Raw genomic sequence first — 14,479 nt, forward strand, 5'->3', positions numbered from 1 at the left:
AAAATAAGAAAGAATTCTTAAATTAAGAAATAGTTCTTAATTTAAGAATTTTTTTCTTATTTTAATTATTAAAATTATTAATTTATAATTATTAAATTAATAATAATTATTAATAATTCTAATTCTAAGAATAAAATACGTTTGGAAAATATTCTTAAAATAGGCGCCAAGAAAATATTCTTTTTAGATTTTCATTTTTTCACACAGAAAATTAATTAAAATAAGCTGCAGCGCTTATTATTTTAATCCAATTTTGCTTATTTTAATACATTTTGGTATATTAAAATAAGCAAAATTGGATTAAAATAATAAGCGTTGCAGCTTATTTTTATACCTTATAATTTTCTGTGCAGTGAATACACTTGAAAAAAAAATTTATTTAATTCAAATACTCAATTACTTGCGACTATTATCAAATAAATATTTGCTTCGACAAAATAATTTTTATTTGAATTATATAAATTGAATTTGAAACAATATAATTTCTGTATATTTGAAACAAATACCATTTAATTGACTGAAATAAATAAATAAATATAATTTTACGCACCCAGAGAAATTTTTTTTTATTTGCAGCAAATAAAATTTATTTGCAACAAATAAATATTTATTTGAAACAAATAAAAATTCATTTGGCTCTGAGATAAATTTATACTTTTCTCTGGGTATAGATCCTAAATAATGACAAAAACAAAAAAATTGTCGTAAATCAAAAACGTGAATAATTTTGAAAATTTAAAATTTCATTGGTCCTTCTTTTTAATTAAATTTTTTTTTTTTTGTTAAAAAAAAAATTAATTCATGTTTTATTGTTAGAATTTGAATTAAAAAAAAGAATTTGATAGCATTAATATATTATTGTCCATTTTTAAAAAGTGTGTGATTACTTATTTTTGCCAATTATCATTCAAGATTAGACTTGTGGAATTTTTCTTATATACATATAAAAATGACACGCAAGACAGTTACGATCACGCGACATGGGATTCTCATTTTTATTATTATTATTATTATTATTATATTTTTTCTGCTTCACTGTATTATAAAAAAGTAATAAAAACTAACTGTCTGCACGCTCCGTTTATTTTTATCTCCTTTTTTTTCCTTTTTGATAAATATCGACAGGTTCATCAGTTCCACTGACTCAGAAATTTGAAAAGCTTGTTATTTTTTTTTTCCCTCCGATTCCCAAATAAAAAAGATAAATTATATATATATAGAAAATTATACTTATTTGGTAGTTTCTTTTTTGTTTGTTATATACATATATTGTTATAAGTTTCTATGAGAATTTCTTATTATTGTATATATATAAATATATGTTTCGTGTGAAACGTAGTTATATTTTTAAAAAGCAATAACCTACATCTTTTTATTGCTAGAAATTAGATGTCACGAATCTTTTGTAACAAAAGAAACGTTACAACTTTCATTTTTTTAGTTTATAGTTGATTTAACATATCTTTATGATTTATTAATAAATAATTCTATAAGAGAAATTGAAAGTGATTTGTATTTATACAAAACTTTCTTCGGCTATTTGGATTTTTTTTCCCTTAAATTTTGTACATATTTTAAATTTATACATATACATTGAAAAAAAAATTTATTTGATTCAAATAATAGCTATTATCAAATAAATATTTACAAAATAATTTTTGAAACAATAATTGAATTGTATTTGAACAAATACACAGAAAATTAAAAGGTATATTAAAATAAGCTGCAGCGCTTATTTTAATGACTTTTAATTTTCTGTGTATATATATTTTTTTAAATGCCATTTAATTGATTTCAAATAATAATTATATTTAATACAAATAAATATTTATTTGACAATAGTCGATTATTTAAATCAAATAAATTTTCCTTTTCAATGTAAAGAAATTTTTTTTTATTCAAACCGCAAATTTTAATTAAAAATCTATTTATTTTAGATTTGAAAAAAATTTCTTTTCCCATCGAATAAAAATTTTATTTTACCATAAATAAAATTTTTTGTTAAATAGCTAATTAAAATTAAAAAATTCAAATATAAAATAAATGTATAAAATTTGACATACCTTGGAAATGCAAGTCTAAGGTCAGCTCGAAGTTTATTGAGAAGCTCACTGACGGAAGTAAATTGTCTCAGTGTCATTTCGCCACTTCCGGATGCATAACCGGAACTGGAACTTGTCGTTGATGGTAAAGTTCCATGAGAATCTTGAGTCGATCCCAGAGGACGTCTCCCCCACCTTCTTAATGCTATGGCATAATCTTCAGCATTGTAGGTAGGAGGCCGCAAACGTTCCTATCGCAAATCAAGTAAACTTCATTTACATAAAGTGCATTTACGCATATCTTTTAGATTTTATCTGTAATACTATCATTTAAAGAAGTTTATACAGGAAATACTTAATTCTTTTTTTTTTTTATATATAATCAATTCCCATCTCTGATGTGTATCATTAATTTGGTCTTTCTGACAAAAAAAAGAAAAGAAAAATTGTCTCTTTTTTCCATTTTTATATCAATGAAAAAAAATTGATTCAAATAATTAGTTACTTGATTATTATCCAAATAAATATTTAATAATTTTTACTTTAATCACACAGAAAATTAAAAGGCATTAAAATAAGCTGCAACACTTATTACTTTAATCCAATTTTACTTATTTGAATCCATTTTGGTATTAAAATAAGCAAAATTGGATTAAAATAATAAGCGTTGCAGTTTATTTTAATGCCTTTTAATTTTCTGTGTTTATGGAATTTTATTTGTCATATAATTATTTTTGAGCCGAATTTTTATTTGTTCGAATTAGTATATTTTGCAGAATTTTCATCAAACCTTATATATTTTCTATATATTACAGAATTTTTATATAACCGAAAAATCAAACAGAATTTCTTATAATAATAGAATTTTTATTTGTCCGAATTTGTAAATGAATAAACAAATAATCGACAGAAAAAATTTTGGCGCAATTTTAAAAATCAACCTATCAAAAATTATCCATAAAATTGGTTGATTTTAAAAATTGCGTCAAAAACGATTGTTTCTTCGGTCATTAATGCAATTTCGGACAAATAAAAATTCTATCATTAAGAAATTTCTGTTAAATGATTTTTCGATATTATATAAAAATTCTGTAATATAGAAAATATATAATGTTTGATAAAAATTCTGCAAAATATACTAATTCGAACAAATAAAAATTCGGCTCAAAAATAATTATATGACAAATAAAATTCCATAAAAAGAACACAGCAAAATTAAAAGGCATTAAAATAATAAGCGTTGCAGCTTATTTTAATGCCTTATAATTTTCTGTGCAATATGTGAATTATGTGAATCAAATAAATTTTTTTTCACTGTACAATGAGGAAAATAAATTTAATTAGAATATTAAAATTAAAAAATTAATTAATTAAAATGAAAAATGAATTTTTCAAAAAAATAAATTAAATTTAATATGAAAAATGAATTTACATAAAATATTGGAGGTAATATGAAAGGCGTTATTTAATATCAGAAAATGCTTCGAAGAATGTGTCTTTACCCGGCATTGAAATCTCTTTCAGAATTAAGTCGTTTATGTACTTTCTTTAGAGAATTTCCAAGAATATAAATTCCATAATGAATTGTAACACTTTTATTAATCCTTTTACTAACAGAGAAAACCGCATAGCAATATTATAATTATCCTCTAACACAATTTGTTTACATATACCCGAGTCGAAATTTAGACTCTCTATAAGTTCTCTAAAAACCTCCTTTTATCCTCCTTTTATTCTCTCCAACACTTTCGACCTCGAATTTGCAAAAGTGTAAATATCTGCTATATTGGAGGCTGAAAGGAGGGTTTAAAGATGACTAGAGAGGCGTAAAAGAGGTAAAAAAACAAAACAAAAAAACGAAAAAATAAAATTAAAAAAATGTAAAAATTGGATTTTTTTTCTTATGGACATTATTTATTGACCCTATTGAAGATATATTTATTGGTCTTTGTCGTAATACTATAAAACTTTTGGGTGGAATAAAACTTCGAAAAATTCAAATTAAGAAAAAATTCCAAGACCTCTTTTCAACCTCTAAACATGCAGATTTGGAAATAAGCGCATGATTTCAGGCTGAAAAGAGGCTGAGAAAATCAAGGGTGAAAAGAGGGAAAAATTTCGACTCGGGTACACTGTAAAACGAAAGGTATTAATTTAATACCGACTGTATAGGTACTAAATTGTCATTTGGTTCTATTTTGATACCTAAAATCAGTACTATTTTAGTACTTTCTTTTTACAGTGTATATAGGTAGAGAAAAATAAAAATGTCCATATACGATGATCGCAGGATCTATGAACTAGTAACCACGTTAATTAGAATAGAACATATTTTCACTTTATAACTCGCACACATGAGAAATATTTGACAAGAATTACATAATTTACTATATATATAACAAGAATTTAAAATTATTTTTTTATCCATTCAGAAAAATAGACCAATTTCTCAAAAAATAGTTTATATATTTAAAAAAAATGTATATTCTATAACTGAGAATAAAAAAAAATTCCTTTAAAAAGAAAACATATAGGATTATAATCTTTTCAGAGATTTAATATTTTTTTAATTTTTCATTTAACTTTTTTTTTTTAATAATAAAGAAATCAAAGTTTCATTATAAAAAATTATATAATAATAATAAAGATATTAAAGAGTTTTCGTCTGTATATATACGAGGTCAAATTATTTATTTCCCTTTATGGAAACTTGTTTATTAAATGTATACAGTTTTTGATAAACGTAAAAAGTGCACAAGGTTATTCGATGATGCGCGTTCAACCTAAATCTTCCAACAAAGGACGTTCAGATTTCCTCCACTTTCAAGGATATGTTCGTTATTTTTTTTTACATTATCAAAAATAATTGCTTCGCACTTTATTGAGCATTTTTGAATTATTTATTTATTAATAATAATAATTTGCTTTTTAAATAGTTGAAAATTTTAAATATACTCCCCACAGCACCGAAACTTTCCTTAAGATTTCCTAAAGATTTATTTGAAATGTTCGTAATATTTAATTGCAATGTTTAATTAAAATTGTGTAAAGATTTAAATGTCCCATAAACGTTTAGCGTGAAACTTTCCTGAACATTTAAATGAAATTTTTGCCTAATTATAATTATTATTATAATTAATTATTAATTATTATTATAATTATTATTTATTATAATTAATTATTAATTATTATTATAATTATTATTTATTATAATTATAATTATAATTAGGCGAAAATTTCATTTAAATGTTCAGGAAAGTTTCACCCTAAATATTTATTTAATCGGGACATCACTAAACATTGCAATTTAAATATTCCGAACATTTCAAATAAATCTTTAGGAAATATTTAGAAAAGTTTCGGTGCTGTACTATTTTCTATGTACATAGGAAATAAAAATAAAATAAAAATAATTACATCTAGAAAAAATATATATTTTTGTGTGAGAAAATGTAGTTGGAATTTTCCATATATAAAGAAAGTATATATTTAAAAATCGTCGCTTGTAAAAGAAAACCACAATCTTTTTACATGCGGTTTTCAATATCTATAAATATATAGAGGTATATAAAATTGCCATGAATTCTTTACAGGAAGAATTTTTTTTTTTTATCTCCAGAGAGACATAAATTTTTTTCGTTAAAGATAAAGAAAATTTTGAAAATAATTTTGCGATATATGAAAAAAAATATTAATTATAACAAAAATAATATTAAAAAAAAAATTAATTAAACTGACATGTCCCGTTAATGTTTAAATAAATAAATAATAATTTTAATGAAATATATATATATATATATATAGATAAAATATTAAATGAAAAAATTAATTTGTTAAAAATTTCCACTTGATATAAAATAATAATAAAAATAAATTCAAATTCAAATAAAAAATATTTCTCTGATGTAGATATTTTTATTTTTAAAAAATAATAAAAATCTCTTGGGTCTTGTTCCCATTTATAGTTGAAGAGAATAAGGACAGTATAAATTTTTTTTTGATCCCAAAAGAAGGAGAAAAAAAATATAATAATAAAACATAGTTTTGGTGGTGTAACTTTTTTCACTTATGAGTGGCTATTTCGATCGGTAATAGACATTATTATAGGTCATTCGATACACTGATTTGATAAGGCTGCTTATGTTGTATGCGCTTTATTCTCTCTTCTCGAACAAAACCACAGGATTAGGGTTTAAATTATAGCCACTCTCGAACTATATGAAATACACATAGTGTGCAACTAATTTCATGACCCTCTCTTGATCTTAACTCGATGAAATTATAGTTATTATCGCTTTTACTACTTGAACAATATTGTGGAACTACTGTGAAAGGTTGTCCAATGAGATAGAAATCGGAATTTTCTTTGCGAAAAATAAATATTTTTCTCTCCCTCATTTTTTTTTTTTTTTTTTTTTTTTTTTTTTTAATAATATTTGCAAGTATTTTAATTTATGAGTTTTTTTTTCATTAAATAGCAAAATTGTGTAAAATTTAAATTATTGTCGCGATAATAGTTACAATTTATTTTCCAATTAAAATAAAATTGTTATCGGTGATACTATAGTTATAAAGTGGTTAATTTTATTTGTTACTTAAAACGTTACACAATTTATTTTATTGTTACTTTCTTTATGAGGAAACAATAACTAGTTTTTTTTTACAGTATTTGAGCAAAATTATTTTTTTCCAGTCATTGTTTAGAAATTTAATTTATTTTAATTTTTTATAAAATTTATTTATTTTTATTTTAATTAGTTAGAATTTTCTTTTAACCGAATTTTTTTGGAATTAGTTTTTGACATAATTTCTATATTTGATAGAATTTTTATTTATCAGGATTTCTATTTTTTCGATTTTTTTTGAGAATTATTTCTTCGAATATTATTATTTTGACAGAATTTATATTCAATAAATTTTTCATTTTACAGAATTTTTACTAAATTCGTCTAAAAGAAAATTCTATGCTCTTGTATTTTTTTTTTTAATAATAATTTAATTATAAACATTTTTTACTATTCAGTGAATGAAATTGAAAAAAAAAATTTCTTTAACAATTGAAAAATTCCGTTAATTTATCTTATTATGCAGAACAGTAAATTAGTAAATAGCTTCAATCTCTGCAAACGATGTGTGTTGCCACACATAGAACGGAAGTTTGCAAAGCGATAGTTTGCGATCGACACGGTAAACGGGTTTAATTATTCTTTAGTTTAACGGACCTGCTCTCCGACCCTGACCATTCTTTATCAGAGAGAATATATTTTGTATATATATATATATCTATACGTGACTTCCGCTGATACAGTTCCTTTGTTAATTGTCAACCATGAGGCAAGATTCTACATATATATATATTTGAATTCTCACACGGATGTTTCAGCAATAAAATGGAATTCTTTTTTTTTCTTGTCTTAAAAAAGATATCACGTCAAATTCACAATAATGTGTCGAAAAAAAATTAAGAAATATCTTATCTTAAAAAAAAAATATAAAGAAATAAACCAAGTAAATAAATAATTAACAAAACAAAATAATTTAAATGAATTTTCTTTCAATGGATTTTCAAAATTACAGAATTTTTATATAACCAAAAATTTACTTTACAAAATTTCTATTTCATCCAATATTTTTTTGTCAGAATTTGTATTTGTTTGAATTACTTTTTTAGCAAAATTTTTGTTTGTCCGAATTTCTATTCGATTAAATTTTTATTTGTCCGAATTATTTTTTGGCAGAATTTTCGTTAAACCAAACGTTTAATGCACATAGATTTCTATTTAATCGAATTTGTATTTGTCTGAATTATTTTTTTGGCAGAATTTCTATTTGTTCGAATTTTTATTTGGCAGAATTTGTATTTGTCCGAATTATTTTTTGGCAGAATTTGTATTTGTCCGAATTATTTTTTGGCAGAATTTATATTTGTCCAAATTTCTATTTTATCGAATTTTTATTTGTCAGAATTTGAATTTGTTCGAATTATTTTTGTCCGAATGTCAATTAAACCGAAAATTTATAATTAAACCAAACTTCACAGAATTTTTATATTAAACCGAACATTTACTGCACATAATTTCTATTTAATCGAATTTGTATTTGTTCGAATTATTTTTTTAAATCAGAATTTCTAGTTGATCGAATTTTTATTTGTTAGAATTTGTATTTGTTTGAATTACTTTTTTGGCAAAATTTTTGTTTGTCCGAATTTTTATTCGATTAAATTTTTATTTGTCCGAATTATTTTTTGCCAGAATTTCCATTAAACCAAACGTTTAATGCACATAATTTCTATTTAATCGAATTTGTATTTGTCTGAATTATTTTTTTGTCAGAATTTCTATTTGTTCGAATTTCTATTTGATTAAATTTTTATTTGTCCTAATTATTTTTTGCCAGAATTTCCATTAAACCAAACGTTTAATGCACATAATTTCTATTTAATTGAATTTGTATTTGTCTGAAATAATTTTTTGTCAGAATTTGTATTTGTTCGAATTTTTATTTTGCAGAATTGGTATTTGTCCGAATTATTTTTTGGCAGAATTTATATTTGTACAAATTTCTATTTTATTGAATTTTTATTTTTCAGAATTTGAATTTGTCCGAATGTCAATTAAACCGAAAATTTATAATTAAACCAAACTTCACAGAATTTCTATATTAAACCGAACATTTACTTCACATAATTTCTATTTAATCGAATTTGTATTTGTTCGAATTATTTTTTTTAATCAGAATTTCTAGTTGATCGAATTTTTATTTGTCAGAATTTGTATTTGTTTGAATTACTTTTTTGGCAGAACTTTCATTTGTCCGAATAAAAATGTTCGGCTTCAACATTTAGGCGTGAATTTAAAAAATTAACCAATCAAAATTTTCTGTCTAATTTCTTATATGGGTTAATTTTAAAATTCGAGCCTAAACATTTCCGACTGAAATTAATTTCGAACAAAATGAAAATTCGGCTAGAAGAAAATTCTATCTAATGAAATTCTAACAAATTAATTTTTCAGACCTTATATTCATAAATTAAATAAAATTATTTTAAAAATAAATTAAATAATAGATAAAAAAAATAGAAAAAAAATTAAAGTTTCTAATTTTTTGTTTTCATGCATAAAAAAAAGGAAAATGGTTTCACCTTCTCCGATTGTAGACCCCTGGGTTTGACGACAAGCAGCTCCTCCTCGGCATTTGGAGCCATGTCCGACTCGCTGTAAAAAAAAAATGAGAGAAAAAAGATGATTAGCACTTTATATTTGATATATCTTCCTTATTGCAATTACCAAACGTTTTAATGGTTGGATGATTAATTAAAATACTTTTCACTTTGGACGTCCATTAAAGTGAGATTTTTTTAAAAAGATCTATAAAGCAGTCACGTCCCTATTGCGGACACAAAGGGACTCGAATGGTTGGTATTATAGTCTCTCTCTCTCTCTCTCTTTTTCTCTCTTTCGTATATCTCGTGTGTGCGCGCGGGTTATAATGAAGGGAATCCCCTTCGTGGAATCTTCAAACGGTACATTCTTTATATTATACTCTTTCGTTCCGCCATTTAGATAAATACAATAATAGAAACAAAAGTGACAACAAATTTTTTATATATTTTAAATTTAAAAAAAATATATTTTAGTAAATGAATTTCCTTTTTCGTAACAAAAAAAAATTAAAAGGAAAAAAAAATTATTAGTAAACAAATTGTATCAGTCTTATCAGTGAATTAAAATTCATCTGGAAAGATATATAAATTTTCAAAAGCTCGTAAAATGAAAAGTGACGGAAGACAATGCGCACGTTCTTGCAGCTAATGGAAAAATATATATATATATATAATATAACATAGGGAACCAAATGCGCAATGATCCCATAGTAAATTTGAGAAAGAATGGCGTCATAAAGAATAGAGGCGTTTCAGTTGACTTTATCGATGTTAAACATCGGTTTATGAAATAAAATTCATTTCTATGTTACTTTATCTTGACACAAATTTTAGGGCGTAAATCATTGTTTATAATATTTTGTGTTTGTCATGTTTTATATTTGTGATGAATTTTTATTTAATGCTGAATTAAAATCTGTATTTTAAAAAATATTTTTTTCCCTCTTTCCACCGAAATAATTTGCATGAAAAGTGAATTTTTGCGAACATTGGGATTTTAAGCAGAAAGTGTAGTTTCTAAATATGTTTAAAAATAAGTAGAAAAGTAGTTTCCAATTTTTTTAAGTAGAAAAAGCAGTTATTTAATATTTTTAAATAGAAAAGGTAGTTTCCAAATATTTTTAAGTAGAAAAAGTAGTTTACAAATAATTTTTAAGTAGAAAATGTAGTTTTCCCAAATTTTGAAGTAGAAAAAGTAGTTTACAAATAACTTTTAAGTAGAAAATGTAGTTTTCCATATTTTTTAAGTAGAAAAAGTAGTTTACAAATAATTTTTAAGTAGAAAATTTAGTTTTCCCAAATTTTGAAGTAGAAAAAGTAGTTTACAAATAATTTTTAAGTAGAAAATGTAGTTTATCAAAACGTTTAATAGTTTAAGTAGTTTTTGAATATTTATGTTAATAGATAATGTAGTTTTTCAACATATTTTAGTAGAAAAAAGTGACTCTCTATATTTAAAAGATAGTATTTCAATAATTTTGCAGAGAGAGTATAAATAAATATATATATATATCAATAATTTTAAGTAGAAAAAGGAGTTTTTCAAAATTTTCAAGTAAAAGAAGTAGTTTGTAATTTTTTTAATAGTCAAAAAGTAGTTTCTTAATATTTTTGAGTAGAAAAAAATATTATCTACATTATTAAAATGTAGTTTTTCAATACTGTCAAAAGTGGAAAATGTAGTTTTTCCATATTGTTCAAGTAAAAAAAGTAGTTTTTTAACATTTTCAACTAGAAGAAGTAGTTTGCAAGTTTTTTTTTTAATAATTAAAACGTTTTTAAATATTTTTTCTGAATATTGAATACAAGTTTTGCATTTGGAGGGTGAAGAAAAAAAAAGTGAATTTTCCGGGTATTTCTCGTGTGCACGCGCGGACATATGAAAAGAGAAACGAATCGATCTAGATTGAACCGCGAATCTAGTGGAGTACGAGAGAGAGAAAAAGAGAGAGAGAGAGATTTTATAAACACACGAGAGGGTTTTTTGCCTTAGGGAACGATCCTTCGATTCGTCTACTTATCGGGCGACTTCCTGCATCTTCGGGAGCATTCAACTCCATAAAAGACCTGCGAGAATAAGACGCGCGGCAATTTTGCATTATACTAGTGGGGCAAGTCTAATCTTTAGATTCCAATACTAATGATTCGACATTACCTTCTCGTATAATTTTTTTTTCTTTCCTCTCGTATAGATCGGATGTAAACATATACATATATATATACATATGGGGAGGACCTCTAGTCGGATGTATATACAAACTCGTTTCTTTAACAGAGAATTGAATTAAGTATATACCAAGAACTCGAAACGAATCGAGTTTCTTTTCATAGATTAAATACTGCAAATTTCATCACGACAAACTCATGGACCCGATAACAAAATATATTTTCAAATAAATAATAATTTTGATTATTGTAAAATAGATTTAAAGAAATCTTTATTTGGCAAACATATTTTTTTATATTAATTATAAATCCCATAATAATATTTCCAAATAAAAAATAGTTTTCAACAAAAAAATTTTGCAGGGAAATTTAATGAATTCAGTTAAATGAAAAAAAAATCTGAAAATAAAAGGAAAAAAAAATAAAAATAAAAAATGTGAAATTTTAAAAAAAACACGTGGAGGCAATAATTAAATCATCTTTAAATGTGTAATGATTCGCGCTCAAGATCCACTTTTCCTGTATATATATGTATAAGCATTTTATGAATGTGGAAGGCTTACCACGTCACGTTACTTTTTTTTAAAGTGACAGAAAACCTGCTTGTCACATATTTGTTGGAACATTAAACTTAACGGTATTCTCTTAAATACCTAACTTGTAACTGTCTCTCGTATCTTTCATTGTGCAAAAAAAATATATATATAAACTACTCGGAAAACGAATGAATATTTCTGAAATATCGAAACGACAATTGCTCAAGTCATAATTTTACATTTTTGCAAAATGATTTATTGCTCAATGTATACATATGTCAAAAGCTATTGCTTTTTGACTTCCCATAAGAATTTATGTTCTTGCCTCGAATATATATATATATATATGAACAATGTGACGTACGTGATTTTGCAGAGTTTCTATTATTTGTTATTTTCTTAAAAATATTTGAAAACTATTTTTTCTATCTAAAAATATTGAAATACTACTTTTTAATAATATATAGAAACTATTTGTTTTAATCAAATATAATCATAAACTACTTTATCTGTTAAAAAAAAATGAGAAAATATTTTTCCAACTTGAAAATATTCAAAAAATATAATATTTTATATCAAAAATTGTAATACAAATTTTTTTCTATACATTTGACATACGTAGAAGAGCAAAAAAAAAAAAAAAGGGTGATAAGATTTATAAAAAAAAAGGGAAACAACAATGTTTTTAAAGAGCACCGCTTGTTCGCATATATTGCTTATTAGCACCATAAAGTAAAGCGATAGTTCAAGGTAAATTACAGAGTTTATAACACAGACAACGAACACAAGGTTATATAGGCACATGGTTTCAGTAGTAATTACCGCCTGCTTTCTCAATATATATATATATATGTATATAGTCGGTGAATTTCTATAAAGCACGTTTATATACGTTAATATGCATATACCGCTGGTTATGATAATCGGTCTATTCTTTACGCATAAAATATATAATATTGCTTTTGTAAAACAAAAAGATTTTTCTAAAACGGTTGCGCACTCTTTAAAATTCTGACAAAATGCTTCATCCATAAAGTTACAGTAGCTCGCCTCTTTATATATATATATTATATATATATTTTCCTTATACTCGGCAGCATCACGTTAAATTTACCGCACTACTGATTTGTATTTTAAATAATATTCCAAGGCTGCAAAATATATTCTATCTAAATTTATTAGCATAATAATTTAATCGTTTAATTAAATGTAAATATATAATTATTCAAGAAGCCGTTAAACTTTTTTTTTAATACGGTTTTAATTATCAATTTTTAATATATTCTAAATCAAAAAAAAAAAAATAATCATCATTTTACAGAAAGCAAGTTTTCATTCGTAGTCCTCTGTCCCTTTTTTTAAATTTTATTTACACTTATGAACATTTTTAATTTTAACAGAATAATAAAAAAATAAATAATTGTAGAATATAATAAAAAAATAAATAATAAAAAAGTAAATAAAATACAAACAGGACCCTATTTAATATCACAGTTTTCCTAAAAGTATCAAATTGAGATCAAAAATTGCATCAAATCTTTGCAACGTTTTGATGCACATAAGTTATATCAAAAAGAGATCGTTTTGTGTATCATTTTTAGAAATGATACACGAAAAACGGTCTCATTTTTTGATGCAAAAAATTTAATCAATTTATATCAATCATGGCCGAATTGAATCGACTCAAAATTAAACGAATTTTTTTCAGATATTTTGGTAATAGTACAATTGCGGAGACCATTTCACTATTTAATTTGAAAATGAAAATAACAGAAAATCAAAGACAATGTGCAATTCGATAATTAAAAAGTGACAGCTTATAAACATAACCTAAAATGCATGAGAAAAAATTTGTCGATAAAATCAATATAGCCGAGCTTTTTAGAAGGTAGATGGCAGCACTCATCTATTTTCTTTCTTTAAATTTTTTCTGAATCGTTTTTATAAAAAACAAAACTGCCATCTACCTTCTAAAAAGCTCGGCTATATTGATTTTATCGACAAATTTTTTCTCATGCATTTTAGGTTATGTTTATAAGCTGTCACTTTTTAATTATCGAATTGCACATTGTCTTTGATTTTCTGTTATTTTCATTTTCAAATTAAATAGTGAAATGGTCTCCGCAATTGTACTAGGGTAAATGCACTAATTGCGGCGAGATTCGAGTCAAAACACCTTTGAAATAGAAAATTCGACATTTCTATTGTATAAACTCAATTTAAGACTTATTAAACTTAAAGCTTATGTTATTAAGATATTAAAAAAAAATTTTAACTCTATAAAAATCGATTATTTACACAAATATGAGAAATTAAAACTAATACCGTAATTTTCTATTGCGGCGAGTTTGTATCAGTTTCGGTGTATCAATTGCGGTGACCAAAATTACGTGTATTTTGAAGATACTTTGCCCGCCGAAATTGAAGCCAATGGAAATCTTAAAAATGTTTCAATTGCGGCGCGGAAAAAAATTTGATCTCAAATAATTAAATTAATAATTGTTTAAATGTGCATCTTTATAAGTATTTGTATCAAAAAAAGATTGAAATAATTTTTTTTAATCATTTGG

General features: G+C 24.1%; 1 protein-coding gene across 2 annotated transcripts in view; it reads right to left on the reverse strand.

The window, feature by feature from the left end:
- Positions 1 to 14,479, reverse strand: part of LOC127288221 (myb-like protein D) — a 79,373-nt gene that overhangs the window by 27,161 nt on the left and 37,733 nt on the right. For both annotated transcript variants that reach the window (XM_051315556.1, XM_051315558.1), the window contains exons 2-3: positions 9,187 to 9,259; positions 2,064 to 2,293 (exon numbers count right to left, since the gene is read on the reverse strand). In XM_051315556.1, the coding sequence (XP_051171513.1) occupies positions 2,064 to 2,293; positions 9,187 to 9,259 (303 nt within the window). The remainder of the gene's footprint in view (positions 1 to 2,063; positions 2,294 to 9,186; positions 9,260 to 14,479) is intronic.

The sequence above is a fragment of the Leptopilina boulardi genome, unplaced genomic scaffold, assembly GCF_019393585.1.
Source record: "Leptopilina boulardi isolate dan_hultmark-lab unplaced genomic scaffold, ZJU_Lbou_2.1 LbouV2_38, whole genome shotgun sequence".
Classification (NCBI taxonomy): Eukaryota; Metazoa; Arthropoda; class Insecta; order Hymenoptera; family Figitidae; genus Leptopilina; species Leptopilina boulardi.